The following is a 22,633-nucleotide window of genomic DNA, read 5'->3' as shown; positions in this document are numbered from 1 at the left end:
CTCTTTGGTTCTGGAGAGGGATTATGGGAAATATCACTCGCCCGACCCTTACCAGAACTGCAAACAAGGTAGAGCAGTTAAGTCAGTTGTAGGCCTGGTTGACAGTACGGGTTCCCTGACAAAGTCCAAGTCAGGGATCCTGGAAACCTCCAGGTCATATTATGCTGACCTCCTGGGTAGGAGGGACCTCGATCGGGCGAGCATGTCGGGTTTTCTGGACTCTACTCCAGGACTGGGAAATGGCAGTTCTCTTGTGAGTTTGACAGAGGACATCACGGCAGATGAGGTGGTGAAAGCTATTGATCAGCTTGCCATGAAGAAGTCGCCTGGGCCAGACGGATTGACAGCCGAGTTTTATAAGCACTTTAAGGTGACTCTGGCCCCATATTTGGTGGAGGTGTTTAATGGCTGTCTGAGAGAGGGTTCGCTCTCTCCCTCCATGCGACAATCTGCAGTGATTCTTCTGTCAAAGGGTAAGGATTCCTCGAGAATTGAGAATTGGCGGCCCATTAGCCTTCTCAATGTTGATAGGAAGATATTGGCAAAAATTATTTTCTGGCGTTTATCGTCTGTTGCGGGCAATTTACTTTCTCGCCATCAGCACTGTTCGGTTCAGGGAAGAAGCACTTTTTCAGCGGTGTTAGCTGTCCGGGAGGCCCTGGAGCGGTGCAGGGCTGCAGGCTGGGGAAAGTTCCTGCTGGCATTGGATCAGGCCAAAGCTTTTGATCGAGTCAATCATGAGTACCTATGGCTGCTTCTTGGCAAGTATGGCCTGGAGGGGGGCTTTATCGATTGGCTAAAGACCTTATACAGAGGGGCTGAAAGCTTCATGCTTGTGAATGGTTGGATTGGACGACCCTTTGAGGTTGGCTCAGGTGTGCGTCAGGGGTGTCCTTTGAGTCCTCTGCTATATGCGTTTGTAATCGATCCCTTCATTCGGAGGTTAGAGAGCGGACCGTTGTGTGGAGTTCCTTTGGGCATTCCTGGGGAGCCCCCTCTGAGGGTCGTGGCCTATGCTGATGACGTGTCTGTTTTCATCTCCGGGACGCAGGAGGTGGAGGAGGTGGTCTCGGTGATGGAACAGTATGCTGAGACAGGAGGCGGAGGATGTGGTCTCGGTGATGGAACAGTATGCTGAGGCAGGAGGCGGAGGAGGTGGTCTCGGTGATGGAACAGTATGCTGAGGCAGGAGGCGGAGGAGGTGGTCTCGGTGATGGAACAGTATGCTGAGGCATCTGGCTCAAAGATCAATCAGGATAAGAGTGAGGTTTTCTGGATGGGAGAGGAAGGCGAAGGCTTTACCCTTCCGGACGCCTTCCCAGAGCCCCAGCAGGAAATTAAAGTTTTAGGCATCAGATTTGGTCCCGGTGATTACGGCCTTGCAAATTGGGTAAGCAGGCTACAAGATGCCGATGCCAAGGTGGCCAGCTGGAAGGATTGGAAACTCTCTTACAGGGAAAGGATTGACCTGATTAAAACTTACCTGATCCCGGTATTTCTGTATGTCAGCTTTGTCTGTGTTTTGCCAGTGTCTCTCTATGCGAGGATCTACAGTTGTTTCTTCCAGCTGTTATGGGGGCACAAACTGAACCTCATTAAGAGGTCTGTAACCTACCTTCCCAGGCGGATGGGTGGCCTAGGTATGGTCAACCCGGTGGTTTTCTTTTCTCTGATGTTTTTGAAACATAATTTTGGTAGCATGCTGGCAGAGGAACCGCCTGGGTGGGTTGGTATTTTTCAGTCCTGGTTTAGGCCTTTTCTACGGAGCTGGGAGAATGGTGGGCCAGTGAAAAGCCTGAGGGTCCAACATGGTAAGCTCCCGGCTTATGTTGCCCCGTGTCTGAAAATGCTTCGGCAATGGCGAGTGACGGCGGAGGAAATTAAATCTCTTCCTAGGAAGGCCCTGGAGAGGAGGGTTGTTGAATCTGCCTTTAGCGAGCCATTGGCCTTGAGGGATTGCCCAGGCCCGGTTATGAGGGAGGGTCTGCGTTTGATGAATCTGGAGAGAATCCCTTTAAAGTTTCGGGATTTGGCCTGGCTCTCGTTCCATGGCAGACTCTATGTGAAGGGCAACCTGAAGCATCGCTCTGCGGAGAACCGTGGTTGTCCAAGAGTGGAGTGCGGTGGGGTGGAGGAGACGATGGACCATTTCTTGCTTCAGTGCCCCTTCAATATAGAAGTCTACAAGCGGGTGGGTGGGGCTCTGGGGATCCCTTTCCTTTCCCGCTTGAGTTACGCGGAGTGGTCTTACGGTGCCTTTCAGACTCACCGGGATTTTGATTTTGAGACACTTTTTCTAGTTAGCTTAGTAGTCCGTTACCACACGTGGAATGCACGGTGTCAGGTTTCCATTCGCAAAAAAGTCCTTCCTGTCGAGGTGGTGGTGAACAACATTCTGGGTGAGGTTGGGAAGATTCGGGGTCTTGAGAAGGACAGGTGGCGGCCGGGAGCCTGGACAAAGGCGTGGAGGAATGTCAGGTCCCCGTAGCTGCTGTCTGTCAGTCTCTGGGGGCGTGGCTTCTCTTTCTGTCCTTTCACGTCCCCTAGATTTTGTAACATCAGATTTTTGAAGAAAGGCTGCATGCATGGGATTGATGTATGGGGTGAATGTACGGGATGAATGTGTGGGATCAATGTATGGGGTGAATGTTTAATCGTTTCTTAGCCTGAGGGGGTGTTTAGGTGACGGTCAGGATTTGTTATTTTGCTGAAGTAAGCTGGTTTTGTTTAAAAATACATATTTTTATTCTGTATATATGTAAATATGATTTTTATGATGTTTTTTGTTTGCAAGATTTTAATAAACAAAAAATTTACACTCTAATGTCCCCTCCCCCACAGTCACATCGGTCTCTGCACCAGAGGAGCTTACACTCTAATGTCCCCTCCCCCACAGGACCAGTAAGTGACTGGTTGGGGTTCAGGATGGGGGAGGGTAATATTACTGGGATGGGGGGGGGGGGGGACACAGGGCGGCTCTGATCCCTACACGGGGGGAGAAGTCAGGCTGGATGCTCTATATTCGGCTTCCTCCCGCAGACAATGGGAGTCATTATGGGGGGGAGGGGGGGTCCTCGGTGTGATCATCACAAGGCTGGTGGAATGTATAAACACGGGGTCACACAAGGAGCTTCCCACACTCAGGGGCCGCAGGGGCCCCTCCATGAATCCACAAGTGTTATATCAGTGAGAGGGTCCCGGCACCCTGGGGGGGGGGGGAGTCTCTATTCACAACATGAACACATGGCGTCCCCCGATTCCTCCATCCCAATGTCTGCATGACCCTTCTACCCTTCTGGGGCCCCAACAAGGAGCCCATTTATAGATACAGCAAGTCCCGCCCCCCCCAGCTGTGTGACATCACCAACCCCCCCTTTATAATGACACCTCCAGACACACAGATGGAAGACCTATACTGTCCATCCAGTCCTGACATTTACACAGCTCTGTAATCAGGCCGGTGACCCGACCTGTCCATCCAGTCTTGAGATTTACACAGCTCTGTAATCAGGCCGGTGACCTGACCTGTCCATCCAGTCTTGAGATTTACACAGCTCTGTAATCAGGCCGGTGACCTGACCTGTCCATCCAGTCTTGAGATTTACACAGCTCTGTAATCAGGCCGGTGACCCGACCTATCCATCCAGTCCTGAGATTTACACAGCTCTGTAATCAGGCCGGTGACCTGACCTGTCCATCCAGTCCTGAGATTTACACAGCTCTGTAATCAGGTCACCTCCCCACCCCCAGCCTCTGAGTGGACAAGTGATGATGATGACGTCATCCCTCCCCTCTCCTCCAAACAGCGTGTTCTGTGTTGGCACCCGATTGGCTCCCGGTGCTGCCCCTCCCTCTCCTAGTCCGGCTGGAATCCATATCTCCAATCCACCTCATATTAGGACCTCGCAGGACACAAGCGCTCTTCACATTCATGACTACCTGGGTTATGCCGCCACCTTCAGGTAAATGGACACTGGACTGAAAAAAAAGGCAGGAAGCCCCGCCCATGGCAGGAAGCCCCGCCCACGCACAACCCCTCCCAGCCCCGCTAAGCCTCAGTCCTCATCGATGGGAGGGGCGGGGTCTCGGTGTCACACATGTAAAAAAAAAAATCTGCATTTTCTGTTAGAAAATTCCTTCGGACCCCCAAATATTATATCGGGGCCCTGCGGAATCAGATGGCGGGTGTTGCAACTTTTTATGTCGCGCGGTACGCTTTGTTTAACCCTTGGCGCCGGAACCTCACGGCCCTTTAAGGGTTTCAGAACCCGGGAGGCGGGGCTTTAAGGTCATGTGACCGCCGTGATTCGCCGTCACAAGAGGAGATCGGACCTTTCCGTGAGTACCGGACACGTGCGCTGGGTGCAGGGCGCGCTCTCAGCACATATGTTTTTGTTAATTGCACGCACACGCGTGTCCGCTCGGCGTCTAGGCCCAGGCACGGGGAGGCCGCACATTTGCGTGCGGTCGGCGTGAAGAGGTTAAACTCCATTTTTTTTGGAAGACGATAAACTTTAGTGAATTTTTGTGCACAAAAAAAAAAATATAACATCCGATTGTGCGGCGAGATATAAAAGATGACGTCACGGCGAGTAAATAGATACCAAACATGTCATGCTTTGAAATTGCGCACACCCGTGGAACGGCGCCAAACTACGGTACCTAAAAACCTCCGCAGGAGACGCTTTCTCAGCCTTTACAGGTGACCCCGGAGATCCGGCGCTGCAATCACTGCTCTCGCGGCGACACCTCGCATGTGCGCTGTCAACGCCGTTTACATATGTGGGCGTGACCTACGTAGGCGTTCGTCTTTGCGCATAACCACAACGGGGTGGGGCGCTTTACATGTTTTTATTTTGTAAATGTTTTTACATTTTTTTTTTTAATTAACTTTATTGCTATGACAAGGGATGAACAACATCCTTAGTGATATCACGGGCAGTGACAGGTCCTCTTCATGGGCAGTGACAGGTCCTCTTCATGGGCAGTGACAGGTCCTCTTCACGGGCAGTGACAGGTCCTCTTCACGGGCAGTGACAGGTCCTCTTCACGGGCAGTGACAGGTCCTCTTCACGGGCAGTGACAGGTCCTCTTCATGGGCAGTGACAGGTCCTCTTCATGGACCCAATATCTTTTCTCTGTCCTCCAAACTATCCAATCAGATTGAGATCGGTTCCATACGATGTTTCCACATTAGCCGAAAATGGAAGTGAGAAAATTCTCGGAACCACCAGCTTCAGTCTGGGGCCCCGGGACGGGAGAACCCAGGAGGGCGGGGGAGGGGTGACCCTTTCACCGCCTGTAAAAGCGATCCTGATTATCCAATGGGATCCCATCCCAGATACGGATGATGCCGGTAGCTGCAGGGACCATCCCCCCCTCAGACAACGGACGGGTACATCGCTGAGGATGAAGTGGCTACAATCACGACTTACCTGGGACCTGGGACATCCCAAAAGGACTGAACATGAAGGGTGGGCAACGCAGCAACAAGCCCAACATGCCCACAACAGAGGGGAACCCCAATACAAAGCCACCGGCAAAATCTACACCCCAAACTGGCGTTCTCGGAGGTGCAAACATCAACATGGTAGAACTTACTAAACGAGTAAAGAGAAGACCTGGAATCGGCCAAACATGGACACTGAGCTTCATGGTGACCCAGGAAGAGGCCAAACATGGACACTGAGCTTCATGGTGACCCAGGAAGAGGCCAAACATGGACACTGAGCTTCATGGTGACCCAGGAAGAGGCCAAACATGGACACTGAGCTTCATGGTGACCCAGGAAGAGGCCAAACATGGACACTGAGCTTCATGGTGACCCAGGAAGAGGCCAAACATGGACACTGAGCTTCATGGTGACCCAGGAAGAGGCCAAACATGGACACTGAGCTTCATGGTGACCCAGGAAGAGGCCAAACATGGACACTGAGCTTCATGGTGACCCAGGAAGAGGCCACACTTCCAACTGGGATGGAGGAACCTTTTCCTTGGTGCCATAGGCCTGAGAAATGAGCTGATGAATCCACCTAGAAATAGGGGGTGGAGAGCCAGCCTGACCTTTATGAGGACCCTCAGGCAGGACATATGGGGGCTCAGGAGACCGTACATTGTATACTGGGAGGAGAATGCAGGAGGAGAACAGACATTGTATACTGGGAGGAGAAGGCGGGAGGAGAACGGACATTGTATACTGGGAGGAGAAGGCGGGAGGAGACCGTACATTGTATACTGGGAGGAGAAGGCGGGAGGAGACCGTACATTGTATACTGGGAGGAGAAGGCGGGAGGAGACCGTACATTGTATACTGGGAGGAGAAGGCGGGAGGAGACCGTACATTGTATACTGGGAGGAGAAGGCGGGAGGAGAACGTACATTGTATACTGGGAGGAGAAGGCAGGAGGAGACCGTACATTGTATACTGGGAGGAGAAGGCGGGAGGAGACCGTACATTGTATACTGGGAGGAGAACGTACATTGTATACTGGGAGGAGAAGGCAGGAGGAGACCGTACATTGTATACTGGGAGGAGAAGGCGGGAGGAGACCGTACATTGTATACTGGGAGGAGAAGGCGGGAGGAGACCGTACATTGTATACAAAGAGGACCAAGGCCTCAACACCACCTCATCCTGGTGAAGAACCAGAAAAGGTTCCTTGCAGGAAAGAGCAGCCAACTCCGAGACCCTGTGAGCTCCGAGACCCTGTGAGCTCCGAGACCCTGTGAGCTGAGGCAATGTAGCAACACTGCATACAACGAGTAACAAGGGATCTCTTGGAGATGCTCAGAGACAAGTCTACAAAATGGAGAAGACCAAGTTAAAACCGCAGGCAGGCAGAACAGACATGGAGCCCATCTTTGAAAGCTGCCACTCCAAGTCTTCCAGCATCCAATTGGGAACTCAAGGCTCTCGGAAAATCCTCCAGGTACTGCTAAATGGCGGGATCCTCCGGAGTGGAGCATACTCCTTGCCCAGACTATAAAAGGGCTGAGCAAACATCCAGCACAAGCTATAGAGAAGTTCCCACCAGAGAGGAGGAGACCTTAAGGGGGGCTTCCGTTTTATCCACTGCGTCCTGAAAGACCCGGACCTCATTAAGTAGGAACAGGCTGGGACAACAGCCGGGGAACCCCATTTCATGTAGAACTCTTCCCCCATGGTGACTCCATCACTTCTTACAGATGATGGTGCACTGGAAAGGACTTGGGATTTTTGGTGGGTGCCGGGACCCGAACCCAAAGACTTTAAGGGGAAGAAGATTCCGGTAACCTCAGGTTAGTGCCGCCACATCTGCCAGGAAGCCCACTGTGGTCTCCTGTATATGGAAAAGCCCCAAAACCTGAGGATCCTCCTGAGAGGACTCATTCACAGAGAATTCTCAACAACCTGTTCCTGAGGAACTCTAATGCATCATCTCAAAACAGAAGGAAGGGAAGGAGAGCGTCCATGTATGAGGTCCAGGAGGTCCAACCTAGTGGAGACCTCAGAGAGCCGAACACACAGCCCACATATGGCTGCAGAAAATGTTATCAAAGGAAATCAGCTAAAGACTGAGGTTTACCTGAGCTGGGCGGGGTTATGCCTGGGCGGGGTTATAGTTGGGCGGGGTTATGCCTGAGCGGGGTTATAGTTGGGCGGGGTTATGCCTGGGCGGGGTTATGCCTGGGCGGGGTTCCTTGTTTTGGCCAGTGTCCATTCACCTGAAGGTGACCCATGTGGACACGACTATGAAGTCCTCCGTGTCCTCTGTGTCCTGTAATATGCAACTATGAAATCCTTGGTATTGAATATGGGAAACTTCCAGCTATAGTGTGTATGTAGTGTATGCTGGACGTCGGAGCTCTTCACCTGTAGACTGAAGATCTGTACGAGGGGAGGGGTGGGAGGACACGGGTCCTGCTGACATCAGCCTTGGAGAACACGCGGGTGACATATGGTGGAGAACACACGGGTGACGTATTATGGAGGAGAACACGGGTGACGTATTATGGAGGAGAACACGGGTGACGTATTATGGAGGAGAACACGGGTGATGTATTATGGAGGAGAACACGGGTGACGTATTATGGAGGAGAACACGGGTGACGTATTATGGAGGAGAACACGGGTGACGTATTATGGAGGAGAACACGGGTGACGTATTATGGTGGAGAACACACGGGTGACGTATTATGGTGGAGAACACACGGGTGGCGTATTATGGAGAACACACGGGTGACATATTATGGTGAACACACGGGTGACGTATGGCGGAGAACACACGGGTGACGTATGGCGGAGAACACACGGGTGACGCATGGCGGAGAACACACGGGTGACGTATGGCGGAGAACACACGGGTGACGTAATATGGTGGAGAACACACGGGTGACGTATTATGGTGGAGAACACACGGGTGACAAATTATGGTGGAGAACACACGGGTGACAAATTATGGTGGAGAACACACGGGTGACACATTATGGAGAACACACGGGTGACGTATTATGGTGGAGAACACACGGGTGACGTATTACGGTGGAGAACACACGGGTGACGTATTATGGTGGAGAACACATGGGTGACGTATTATGGTGGAGAACACACGGGTGACGTATTACGGTGGAGAACACACGGGTGACGTATTACGGTGGAGAACACACGGGTGACGTATTACGGTGGAGAACACACGGGTGACGTATTACGGTGGAGAATACACGGGTGACGTATTACGGTGGAGAACACACGGGTGACGTATTACGGTGGAGAACACACGGGTGGCGTATTATGGAGAACACACGGGTGACGTATTACGGTGGAGAACACACGGGTGGCGTATTATGGAGAACACACGGGTGACATATTATGGTGGAGAACACACGGGTGACGTATTACGGTGGAGAACACACGGGTGACGTATTACGGTGGAGAACACACGGGTGACGTATTACGGTGGAGAACACACGGGTGGCGTATTATGGAGAACACACGGGTGACGTATTATGGTGGAGAACACACGGGTGACGTATTATGGTGGAGAACACGGGTGACGTATTATGGTGGAGAACACATGGGTGACGTATTATGGTGGAGAACACACGGGTGACGTATTATGGTGGAGAACACACGGGTGACGTATTATGGTGGAGAACACACGGGTGACGTATTATGGTGGAGAACACACGGGTGACGTATTATGGTGGAGAACACACGGGTGACGTATTATGGTGGAGAACACACGGGTGACGTATTATGGTGGAGAACACACGGGTGACGTATTATGGTGGAGAACACACGGGTGGCGTATTACGGTGGAGAACACACGGGTGACGTATTATGGAGAACACACGGTGACGTATTATGGTGGAGAACACACGGGTGACGTATTATGGTGGAGAACACACGGGTGACGTATTATGGTGGAGAACACACGGGTGACGTATTATGGTGGAGAACACACGGGTGACGTATTACGGTGGAGAACACACGGGTGGCGTATTACGGTGGAGAACACACGGGTGGCGTATTACGGTGGAGAACACACGGGTGGCGTATTATGGTGGAGAACACACGGGTGACGTATTATGGAGAACACACGGGTGACGTATTACGGTGGAGAACACACGGGTGACGTATTATGGTGGAGAACACACGGGTGACGTATTACGGTGGAGAACACACGGGTGACGTATTATGGTGGAGAACACGGGTGACGTATTATGGAGAACACACGGGTGGCGTATTATGGTGGAGAACACACGGGTGACGTATTACGGTGGAGAACACACGGGTGACGTATTATGGAGAACACACGGGTGACGTATTACGGTGGAGAACACACGGGTGACGTATTACGGTGGAGAACACACGGGTGACATATTATGGTGGAGAACACACGGGTGACGTATTACGGTGGAGAACACACGGGTGACGTATTACGGTGGAGAACACACGGGTGACGTATTATGGTGGAGAACACACGGGTGACGTATTATGGTGGAGAACACACGGGTGACGTATTATGGTGGAGAACACACGGGTGACGTATTATGGAGAACACACGGGTGACGTATTATGGAGAACACACGGGTGACGTATTATGGAGAACACACGGGTGACGTATTACGGTGGAGAACACACGGGTGACGTATTATGGTGGAGAACACACGGGTGACGTATTACGGTGGAGAACACACGGGTGACGTATTATGGTGGAGAACACGGGTGACGTATTATGGAGAACACACGGGTGGCGTATTATGGTGGAGAACACACGGGTGACGTATTACGGTGGAGAACACACGGGTGACGTATTATGGAGAACACACGGGTGACGTATTACGGTGGAGAACACACGGGTGACGTATTACGGTGGAGAACACACGGGTGACGTATTACGGTGGAGAACACACGGGTGACGTATTATGGAGAACACACGGGTGACGTATTATGGTGGAGAACACACGGGTGACGTATTATGGAGAACACACGGGTGACGTATTATGGTGGAGAACACACGGGTGACGTATTACGGTGGAGAACACACGGGTGACGTATTATGGAGAACACACGGGTGACGTATTATGGTGGAGAACACACGGGTGACACATGTCAGAGAACACACGGGTGACGTATTATGGTGGAGAACACACGGGTGACACATTATGGAGAACACACGGGTGACGTATTATGGAGAACACACGGGTGACGTATTACGGTGGAGAACACACGGGTGACGTATTACGGTAGAGAACACACGGGTGACGTATTATGGTGGAGAACACACGGGTGACGTATTATGGTGAACACACGGGTGACGTATTATGGTGGAGAACACACAGGTGATGTATTATGGTAGAGAACACACGGGTGACGTATTATGGTGGAGAACACACGGGTGACGTATTACGGTGGAGAACACACAGGTGATGTATTATGGTAGAGAACACACGGGTGACGTATTATGGTGGAGAACACACGGGTGACGTATTACGGTGGAGAACACACGGGTGACGTATTATGGAGAACACACGGGTGACGTATTACGGTGGAGAACACACGGGTGACGTATTATGGTGGAGAACACACGGGTGACGTATTACGGTGGAGAACACACGGGTGACGTATTACGGTGGAGAACACACGGGTGACGTATTATGGAGAACACACGGGTGGCGTATTATGGTGGAGAACACACGGGTGACGTATTATGGAGAACACACGGGTGACGTATTACGGTGGAGAACACACGGGTGACGTATTACGGTGGAGAACACACGGGTGACGTATTATGGAGAACACACGGGTGACGTATTACGGTGGAGAACACACGGGTGACGTATTATGGTGGAGAACACACGGGTGACGTATTATGGAGAACACACGGGTGGCGTATTATGGTGGAGAACACACGGGTGACGTATTATGGAGAACACACGGGTGACGTATTACGGTGGAGAACACACGGGTGACGTATTATGGTGGAGAACACACGGGTGACGTATTATGGAGAACACACGGGTGACGTATTATGGTGGAGAACACACGGGTGACGTATTACGGTGGAGAACACACGGGTGACGTATTATGGAGAACACACGGGTGACGTATTATGGTGGAGAACACACGGGTGACGTATTATGGTGGAGAACACACGGGTGACACATTATGGAGAACACACGGGTGACACATTATGGAGAACACACGGGTGACACATTATGGAGAACACACGGGTGACGTATTATGGAGAACACACGGGTGACACATTATGGAGAACACACGGGTGACACATTATGGAGAACACACGGGTGACACATTATGGAGATAGTTTGCACAGCTTGGTAAGTTCCGGAACGGACGTCAGAGACTACTCGTGGACACACGTGGTGGGCGGTTCCTTACCTGCACAGGACACACATGGCGATGAAGCATGCTGCCGGGTTGGCGATGTTGCTCAGTACGACGGACCAATGGTAAGCGTCGGCTCCGTAGGGAAGGCAGCTGTAGGTCTGCACAGACGGCAGGACGCCATTGGTCAATGCGTTGGACAAGCCAAGTAACCCCAACAGGTAGATGTTCCGGGGGGTCCAGAATGGATGCTCAGCCAGGGTACTGGACTCCTCCGTCTTTCCATCCTCGGAGCTCCGCAGGGGGTAGGAATCTTCGGAGTCGGCTCCCTCCTGAGGGACTGTCTCGGCTCCCAGTTCTTGCTCAGGCTGCTTCTGGCCCCTTTTATGCCACAAAGGTAAGATGATGAAGGCGAGAGCGGAGACCGCCAGGAAGGTGAAGAGACCCCAGAAGTAGGAGGAGGCGGGGAAGTTCTCCTTCAGATAGCGGGGCTCCGTGCCATTGCTGGAGGTGTTGTTCCGGCACTCCAGGCGGCCCACCCCCTGACCCAGAGCCAGGATACAAGGGAAGAGGGCGCTGAGCCCCTGGCCAATGAAGAAGCTGCGTATATACTGCTGGGGGAAGCTGTACATGAAGGGCAGGAAGGTGACGTTGGAGGTGCAGCAGCCTAGAGCCAGGAGGTAGGCCAGGAGAAGGTACGGAACGCTGTGCTCCGCCCCGCCCACCACAACACGCCCGTTCCAGAACACCGCCAGGAATCCCGCTGACAGCAGACTCAGTACATGGATGGAGCGAATCAGCCACGGCTCCGATATCCGTCCCGGGGGACACAGCCGATGACTCACTGTGACTGCCAGGGGCCCGATGTTCCCAAATGCAATCAGCACCGTCAGGTAAGCCGGAAGGTTCCACGCTGTGGGGGGAAAAGAGAGAAGGTGAGAGGAGAACGGACATTGTATGCTGGGAGGTGGGAGGAGAACGGACATTGTATGCTGGGAGGTGGGAGGAGAACGGACATTGTATGCTGGGAGGTGGGAGGAGAACGGACATTGTATGCTGGGAGGTGGGAGGAGAACCGACATTGTATGCTGGGAGGTGAGAGGAGAACGGACATTGTATGCTGGGAGGTGGGAGGAGAACGGACATTGTATGCTGGGAGGTGGGAGAACGGACATTGTATACTGGGAGGTGGGAGGAGAACGGACATTGTATGCTGGGAGGTGGGAGGAGAACGGACATTGTATGCTGGTAGGTGGGAGGAGAACGGACATTGTATACTGGGAGGTGGGAGGAGAACGGACATTGTATACTGGGATGTGGGAGGAGAACGGACATTGTATGCTGGGAGGTGGGAGGAGAACGGACATTGTATGCTGGGAGGTGGGAGGAGAACGGACATTGTATGCTGGGAGGTGGGAGGAGAACGGACATTGTATGCTGGGAGGTGAGAGGAGAACGGACATTGTATGCTGGGAGGTGGGAGGAGAACGGACATTGTATGCTGGGAGGTGGGAGGAGAACGGACATTGTATGCTGGGAGGTGGGAGGAGAACCGACATTGTATGCTGGGAGGTGGGAGGAGAACGGACATTGTATGCTGGGAGGTGGGAGGAGAACGGACATTGTATGCTGGGAGGTGGGAGGAGAACGGACATTGTATACTGGGAGGTGGGAGGAGAACGGACATTGTATACTGGGAGGTGGGAGGAGAACGGACATTGTATGCTGGGAGGTGGGAGGAGAACGGACATTGTATACTGGGAGGTGGGAGGAGAACGGACATTGTATGCTGGGAGGTGGGAGGAGAACGGACATTGTATACTGGGAGGTGGGAGGAGAACGGACATTGTATACTGGGAGGTGGGAGGAGAACGGACATTGTATACTGGGAGGAGAAGGTGGATAGAGAGGCTGGGGGCAGGAGAAAGAGAGTGTTGGGGAGAGGAGGGAGAGAGGAATGGAGGGGGGTGGGGGAGAGAGTGAAGGGGGGGGGGAGAGAGGGAGGGGGGAGAGAGGGAGGGGGGGCGGGGGTAGGGCAGCATGCATACATACATGTGATTTTGCAGCAGTACCTCTCCTGTAGGGTGGGAGGAGACCAGTTACATGAATATTGTCCATTAAAGCGGAACTAAACCCTCCTATTGTTTCCAGCCAAGGAAGCCGCCATCTTGGCCTTCACTTGGGCTTCAACTGCCATTGTACTGCACATGTGATCAGCTAGGACTCCGCCCATTTGATGGTTGACAGTCGGGTTGAGAGTACAAACAAATGTGACAGTTGTGGAGCCGACATGGAGGAATGTTATACTGAGGGGTTTAGTTCCGCTGCAAAGTATTCTGTATGTAACCTAAGCCCCTCCCCTGACCCCACCCCCACTACCTCAGACTCCACCCAATATGCCATCCTCCTGTACCCCAACCTCAGCCCCTCCCCAAACCACACCCCCTACTACCTCAGACTCCACCCAATATGCCGTCCTCCTGTACCCCAACCTCAGCCCCTCCCCCAACCACACCCCCTACTACCTCAGACTCCACCCAATATGCCATCCTCCTGTACCCCAACCTCAGCCCCTCCCCCAACCACACCCCCTACTACCTCAGACTCCACCCAATATGCCGTCCTCCTGTACCCCAACCTCAGCCCCTCCCCCAACCACACCCCCTACTACCTCAGACTCCACCCAATATGCCATCCTCCTGTACCCCAACCTAAGCCCCTCCCACAACCACACCCCCTACTACCTCAGACTCCACCCAATATGCCGTCCTCCTGTACCCCAACCCCAACCTCATCTTCCTACTGACCCCCCTGTGGTCAAATCTCTCTTGTTCTCAGTGTCTGCAAACATCTCCCAGCATCTTCCAGTGTCATCTCTGTACCCCCCCCAGTGTCTTCCAGTGTCATCTCTGTACCCCCCCAGTGTCTTCCAGTGTCATCTCTGTACCCCCCAGTGTCTTCCAGTGTCACCTCTGTACCCCCCCCAGTGTCTTCCAGTGTCCTCTCTGTACCCCCCAGTGTCTTCCAGTGTCATCTCTGTACCCCCCAGTGTCTTCCAGTGTCATCTCTGTACCCCCCAGTGCCTTCCAGTGTCATCTCTGTACCCCCCCCCCAGTGTCTTCCAGTGTCCTCTCTGTACCCCCCAGTGTTTTCCAGTGTCATCTCTGTACCCCCCAGTGTCTTCCAGTGTCATCTCTGTACCCCCCAGTGCCTTCCAGTGTCACCTCTGTACCCCCCAGTGTCTTCCAGTGTCCTCTCTGTACCCCCCAGTGTCTTCCAGTGTCATCTCTGTACCCCCCAGTGCCTTCCAGTGTCACCTCTGTACCCCCCAGTGCCTTCCAGTGTCATCTCTGTACCCCCCCAGTGCCTTCCAGTGTCATCTCTGTACCCCCCAGTGTCTTCCAGTGTCATTTCTGTACCCCCCAGTGCCTTCCAGTGTCATCTCTGTACCCCCCCAGTGCCTTCCAGTGTCATCTCTGTACCCCCCAGTGCCTTCCAGTGTCATCTCTGTACCCCCCAGTGTCTTCCAGTGTCATCTTTGTACCCCCCAGTGCCTTCCAGTGTCATCTCTGTACCCCCCAGTGTCTTCCAGTGTCATCTCTGTACCCCCCAGTGCCTTCCAATGTCATCTCTGTACCCCCCAGTGTCTTCCAGTGTCATCTCTGTACCCCCCAGTGTCATCTCTGTACCCCCCAGTGTCTTCCAGTGTCATCTCTGTACCCCCCAGTGCCTTCCAATGTCATCTCTGTACCCCCCAGTGTCTTCCAGTGTCATCTCTGTACCCCCCAGTGTCATCTCTGTACCCCCCAGTGTCTTCCAGTGTCATCTCTGTACCCCCCCCCAGTGTCTTCCAGTGTCATCTCTGTACCCCCCAGTGCCTTCCAGTGTCATCTCTGTACCCCCCAGTGTCTTCCAGTGTCATCTCTGTACTCCCCAGTGCCTTCCAGTGTCATCTCTGTACCCCCCAGTGCCTTCCAGTGTCATCTCTGTACCCCCCACTGTCATCTCTGTACCCCCCAGTGCCTTCCAGTGTCATCTCTGTACCCCCCAGTGTCTTCCAGTGTCATCTCTGTACCCCCCAGTGCCTTCCAGTGTCATCTCTGTACCCCCCAGTGCCTTCCAGTGTCATCTCTGTACCCCCCAGTGTCTTCCAGTGTCATCCCTGTACCCCCCCCAGTGTCTTCCAGTGTCATCTCTGTACCCCCCCCAGTGTCTTCCAGTGTCATCTCTGTACCCCCCAGTGTCTTCCAGTGTCACCTCTGTACCCCCCCAGTGTCTTCCAGTGTCCTCTCTGTACCCCCCAGTGTCTTCCAGTGTCATCTCTGTACCCCCCAGTGTCTTCCAGTGTCATCTCTGTACCCCCCAGTGCCTTCCAGTGTCATCTCTGTACCCCCCCCCCCCCCCCCAGTGTCTTCCAGTGTCCTCTCTGTACCCCCCAGTGTTTTCCAGTGTCATCTCTGTACCCCCCAGTGTCTTCCAGTGTCATCTCTGTACCCCCCAGTGCCTTCCAGTGTCACCTCTGTACCCCCCAGTGTCTTCCAGTGTCCTCTCTGTACCCCCCAGTGTCTTCCAGTGTCATCTCTGTACCCCCCAGTGCCTTCCAGTGTCACCTCTGTACCCCCCAGTGCCTTCCAGTGTCATCTCTGTACCCCCCCAGTGCCTTCCAGTGTCATCTCTGTACCCCCCAGTGTCTTCCAGTGTCATTTCTGTACCCCCCAGTGCCTTCCAGTGTCATCTCTGTACCCCCCCAGTGCCTTCCAGTGTCATCTCTGTACCCCCCAGTGCCTTCCAGTGTCATCTCTGTACCCCCCAGTGTCTTCCAGTGTCATCTTTGTACCCCCCAGTGCCTTCCAGTGTCATCTCTGTACCCCCCAGTGTCTTCCAGTGTCATCTCTGTACCCCCCAGTGCCTTCCAATGTCATCTCTGTACCCCCCAGTGTCTTCCAGTGTCATCTCTGTACCCCCCAGTGTCATCTCTGTACCCCCCAGTGTCTTCCAGTGTCATCTCTGTACCCCCCAGTGCCTTCCAATGTCATCTCTGTACCCCCCAGTGTCTTCCAGTGTCATCTCTGTACCCCCCAGTGTCATCTCTGTACCCCCCAGTGTCTTCCAGTGTCATCTCTGTACCCCCCCCAGTGTCTTCCAGTGTCATCTCTGTACCACCCAGTGCCTTCCAGTGTCATCTCTGTACCCCCCAGTGTCTTCCAGTGTCATCTCTGTACTCCCCAGTGCCTTCCAGTGTCATCTCTGTACCCCCCAGTGCCTTCCAGTGTCATCTCTGTACCCCCCACTGTCATCTCTGTACCCCCCAGTGCCTTCCAGTGTCATCTCTGTACCCCCCAGTGTCTTCCAGTGTCATCTCTGTACCCCCCAGTGCCTTCCAGTGTCATCTCTGTACCCCCCAGTGTCTTCCAGTGTCATCTCTGTACTCCCCAGTGCCTTCCAGTGTCATCTCTGTACCCCCCAGTGCCTTCCAGTGTCATCTCTGTACCCCCCAGTGTCTTCCAGTGTCATCTCTGTACCCCCCAGTGTCTTCCAGTGTCATCTCTGTACCCCCCCAGTGTCTTCCAGTGTCATCTCTGTACCCCCCAGTGCCTTCCAGTGTCATCTCTGTACCCCCCAGTGCCTTCCAGTGTCATCTCTGTACCCCCCAGTGCCTTCCAGTGTCATCTCTGTACCCCCCAGTGTCTTCCAGTGTCATCTCTGTACCCCCCAGTGTCTTCCAGTGTCATCTCTGTACCCCCCCAGTGTCTTCCAGTGTCATCTCTGTACCCCCCAGTGTCTTCCAGTGTCATCTCTGTACCCCCCAGTGCCTTCCAGTGTCATCTCTGTACCCCCCAGTGCCTTCCAGTGTCATCTCTGTACCCCCCAGTGTCTTCCAGTGTCATCTCTGTACCCCCCAGTGCCTTCCAGTGTCATCTCTGTACCCCACAGTGTCTTCCAGTGTCATCTCTGTACCCCCCAGCGTCTTCCAGTGTCATCTCTGTACCCCCCCAGTGCCTTCCAGTGTAATCTCTGTACCCCCCAGTGTCGTCCAGTGTCATCTCTGCACACCAGACTCCACCCAATATGCCGTCCTCCTGTACCCCGGCTTCCTCCTCTGACTGTACCCCAACCTCAGCCCCTCCCCCGACCACACCCCCTACCTCAGACTCCACCCAATATGCCCTCCTCCTGTACCCCGGCTTCCTCCTCTGACTGTACCCCAACCTCAGCCCCTCCCCTGACCACACCCCCTACCTCAGACTCCACCCAATATGCCGTCCTCCTGTACCCCGGCTTCCTCCTCTGACTGTACCCCAACCTCAGCCCCTCCCCCGACCACACCCCCTACCTCAGACTCCACCCAATATGCCGTCCTCCTGTACCCCAACCTCAGCCCCTCCCCCGACCACACCCCCTACCTCAGACTCCACCCGAAATGCCGTCCCCCTGTACCCCAACCCCCGGCCTGCCCCGGTATTCATGCACAGGAACAAGATGCAGATAATATCGCTCACCTTCAGGAAGCTCCTTCACAACGACAGGAAGCTCCACCCACAAGGAGTTCACAGACACCCAGGAGCCCATTCCGAATAGGGCCACGAGGACATGTGTGAGAAGGGCGCGGCCGGTCACCTCCATGTCTCCAGTCCTGGGAAAAGGTGTGAATTAGTGAGGCTTAGAGAATGGACGCACCCAGAACCCAAATCCTGCAGTCAGCCTCTGAACTCCATCTAGATGCATCAACTCACAAGGCTCAAATCTATACACCCCCCATACAGCCCGATCCGAATCTATACACCCCCCCATACAGCCCGATCCAAATCTATACACCCCCCATACAGCCCGATCCGAATCTATACACCCCCCATACAGCCCGATCCAAATCTATACACCCCCCATACAGCCCGATCCGAATCTATACACCCCCCATACAGCCCGATCCGAATCTATACACCCCCCATACAGCCCGATCCAAATCTATACACCCCCCATACAGCCCGATCCGAATCTATACACCCCCCATACAGCCCGATCCAAATCTATACACCCCCCATACAGCCCGATCCGAATCTATACACCCCCCATACAGCCCGATCCGAATCTATACACCCCCCATACAGCCCGATCCGAATCTATACACCCCCCATACAGCCCGACCCGAATCTATACACCCCCCATACAGCCCGATCCAAATCTATACACCCCCCATACAGCCCGATCCGAATCTATACACCCCCCATACAGCCCGATCCGAATCTATACACCCCCCATACAGCCCGATACGAATCTATACACCCCCCATACAGCCCGATCCGAATCTATACACCCCCCATACAGCCCGATCCGAATCTATACACCCCCCATACAGCCCGATCCGAATCTATACACCCTTCATACAGCCCGATCCAAATCTATACACCCCCCATACAGCCCGATCCGAATCTATACACCCCCCATACAGCCCGATCCGAATCTATACACCCCCCATACAGCCCGATACGAATCTATACACCCCCCATACAGCCCGATCCGAATCTATACACCCCCCATACAGCCCGACCCGAATCTATACACCCCCCATACAGCCCGATCCAAATCTATACACCCCCCATACAGCCCGATCCGAATCTATACACCCCCCATACAGCCCGATCCGAATCTATACACCCCCCATACAGCCCGATACGAATCTATACACCCCCCATACAGCCCGATCCGAATCTATACACCCCCCATACAGCCCGACCCGAATCTATACACCCCCCATACAGCCCGATCCAAATCTATACACCCCCCATACAGCCCGATCCAAATCTATACACCCCCCATACAGCCCGATCCGAATCCATACACCCCCCATACAGCCCGATCCAAATCTATACACCCCCCATACAGCCCGATCCAAATCTATACACCCCCCATACAGCCCGATCCGAATCTATACACCCCCCATACAGCCCGATCCAAATCTATACACCCCCCATACAGCCCGATCCGAATCTATACACCCCCCATACAGCCCGACCCGAATCTATACACCCCCCATACAGCCCGATTCGAATCTATACACCCCCCATACAGCCCGATCCGAATCTATACACCCCCCATACAGCCCGATCCGAATCTATACACCCCCCATACAGCCCGATCCGAATCTATACACCCCCCATACAGCCCGATCCGAATCTATACACCCCCCATACAGCCCGATCCGAATCTATACACCCCCCATACAGCCCGATCCGAATCTATACACCCCCCATACAGCCCGATCCGAATCTATACACCCCCCATACAGCCCGATCCGAAACTATACACCCCCCATACAGCCCGATCCGAATCTATACACCCCCCATACAGCCCGATCCGAATCTATACACCCCCCATACAGCCCGATCCGAATCTATACACCCCCCATACAGCCCGATCCGAATCTATACACCCCCCATACAGCCCGATCCGAAACTATACACCCCCCATACAGCCCGATCCGAATCTATACACCCCCCATACAGCCCGATCCGAAACTATACACCCCCCATACAGCCCGATCCGAATCTATACACCCCCCCATACAGCCCGATACAAATCTATACACCCCCCATACAGCCCGATCAGAATCTATACACCCCCCATACAGCCCGATCCGAATCTATACACCCCCCATACAGCCCGATCCGAATCTATACACCCCCCCATACAGCCCGATCCGAATCTATACACCCCCCAAACAGCCCGATCTGAATCTATACACCACCCATACAGCCCGATCCGAATCTATACACCCCCCATACAGCCCGATCCGAATCTATACACCCCCCATACAGCCCGATCCAAATCTATACACCCCCCATACAGCCCGATCCGAATCTATACACCCCCCATACAGCCCGATCCGAATCTATACACCCCCCATACAGCCCGTTCCGAATCCATACACCCCCCATACAGCCCGATCCGAATCCATACACCCCCCATACAGCCCGATCCGAATCCATACACCCCCCATACAGCCCGATCCAAATCTATACACCCCCCATACAGCCCGATCTGAATCCATACACCCCCCATACACCCCGATCCGAATCCATACACCCCCATACAGCCCGATCCAAATCTATACACCCCCCATACAGCCCGATCCAAATCTATACACCCCCCATACAGCCCGATCTGAATCCATACACCCCCCATACACCCCGATCCGAATCCATACACCCCCATACAGCCCGATCCGAATCCATACACCCCCCCATACAGCCCGATTCGAATCCATACACCCCCCATACAGCCCGATCCAAATCTATACACCCCCCATACAGCCCGATCTGAATCCATACACCCCCCATACACCCCGATCCGAATCCATACACCCCCATACAGCCCGATCCAAATCTATACACCCCCCATACAGCCCGATCCAAATCTATACACCCCCCATACAGCCCGATCCAAATCTATACACCCCCCAAACTATACCCTCCTAAAAACATAAGCCACGCCCACATATATTGAACCCCACACAGATGTCTCCTCACCTGCTTCGGATTCTTTGCCAACCTCTTGTCATTCAATGATCTGGTGGTGGCAGACGTCTGTCTCTGGTGGGAACCCCGGATGGGGCATTAATGTCTGAAGGAGGATAAAAGAACAACACAGGAATACAATTACATTCCAGAAGAATATTCCTTCCCAAAACAAGAAGCTTCTCGACTTTCATACAATCCTTTTGTTGGGGTACATTAGGGGGGCAGGCTGAGTGGATGATGCTGCTGCCTTCAGGAAATTGAAGGAACAATACAGTACTGAGCATCCCACCCCAAGAAACGCTCAGTTTGTAATAACAGACAGTAATTGGTCATAAGGAGTAGAAAAGTGGGTCAAAAGTGGAGGTCCGCTCGTGCACCCCAAAAAAAAAGCAGGGGACACAGGATGAGTATTCCGGAACACTGGGACATCCAAACGCAGTCCAACTCATGGGTGGGCAGCAGAGCAAACAAAAAGCTAACAAGTCCATGATAACCAACAGGTAACAGAGGTGGGTCTACAGTCACCTGAAGAACCTTGTGACCAAATCCAGCACCAGCTGAGGCCTGAATGTCCATCTGGTGAAATGTAAGGAATGCGAACAAAAGAATGAATCTTCTCTATGAGCAGCGAGGCTTCTATGTCCTCCATCATGGTTGACGCAAGTCACTGCCGTGGCATTGTTCAACTGTAGACTGGTCAGGTGGCCTCACAGTCAAGGGGTCCAATGTTGAAGAGATAACAAAGTCCTCTTGAGTTCCACAATACTGACTCGGAGATGAGCTTCTTCCGGCGATCAAGTTCCTGGCATTGAGAATTGAGGACTTCTCCCCAGCCCAACAGGCTGGCATCCATACAGAAAACCTACCAGACCAATGGGACGATAGATTTTCCAGACTCCAACACGATCCACCAGGCCGGGGCAAGCCTTGGTTTTATGGGTCAGGCAAATATGGCAGTCCAGAGTTGCAACAGTCTAGTAGAAAACTGGGCAATTGGGAGGCCACCACCAAGCCAAAAACCCTCATGAAAAAGAGGAAGGTTGGTTGGCTCCATGACTGCTGAGTGCAAACATGGGAGCAGAGAGTCCGGAGTTGGTCCTATGGAAGGAAAATGTCCAGATACTCTAAGTGATAGGATGTTCCAGTGCTGGTTTCTGGAGATTCATGATCTGCCCAAAGCTCTGTAGGCTCTGGACAGTCTGTTGGCTATGCCAACTGTTCCCTGGAAAGAAGGTTGTGCAGATATCCTACTGAGGGGATGACCTGAGAGCAAAGCAACATTGACCAA

General features: G+C 53.4%; 1 protein-coding gene across 1 annotated transcript in view; it reads right to left on the bottom strand.

Moving 5' to 3' along the window:
* The window catches only part of LOC149436276 (solute carrier family 52, riboflavin transporter, member 2-like), a 67,077-nt gene that overhangs the window by 19,058 nt on the left and 25,386 nt on the right, over positions 1-22,633 (bottom strand). Inside the window, exons 4-6 of the mRNA XM_089661779.1 lie at positions 21,355-21,448; positions 18,331-18,464; positions 11,885-12,743 (exon numbers count right to left, since the gene is read on the bottom strand). Coding sequence (XP_089517905.1) covers positions 11,885-12,743; positions 18,331-18,464; positions 21,355-21,386 — 1,025 coding nt within the window. The 5' untranslated portion in view covers positions 21,387-21,448. The remainder of the gene's footprint in view (positions 1-11,884; positions 12,744-18,330; positions 18,465-21,354; positions 21,449-22,633) is intronic.

The sequence above is a fragment of the Staurois parvus genome, unplaced genomic scaffold (genome assembly GCF_062004578.1).
Source record: "Staurois parvus isolate SC_StPar_1 unplaced genomic scaffold, SC_StPar_1.0 ptg001383l, whole genome shotgun sequence".
Lineage (NCBI taxonomy): Eukaryota > Metazoa > Chordata > Amphibia > Anura > Ranidae > Staurois > Staurois parvus.
Note: the sequence above shows the minus strand (reverse complement) of the source record. Positions and strands in the feature narration are given on the sequence as shown.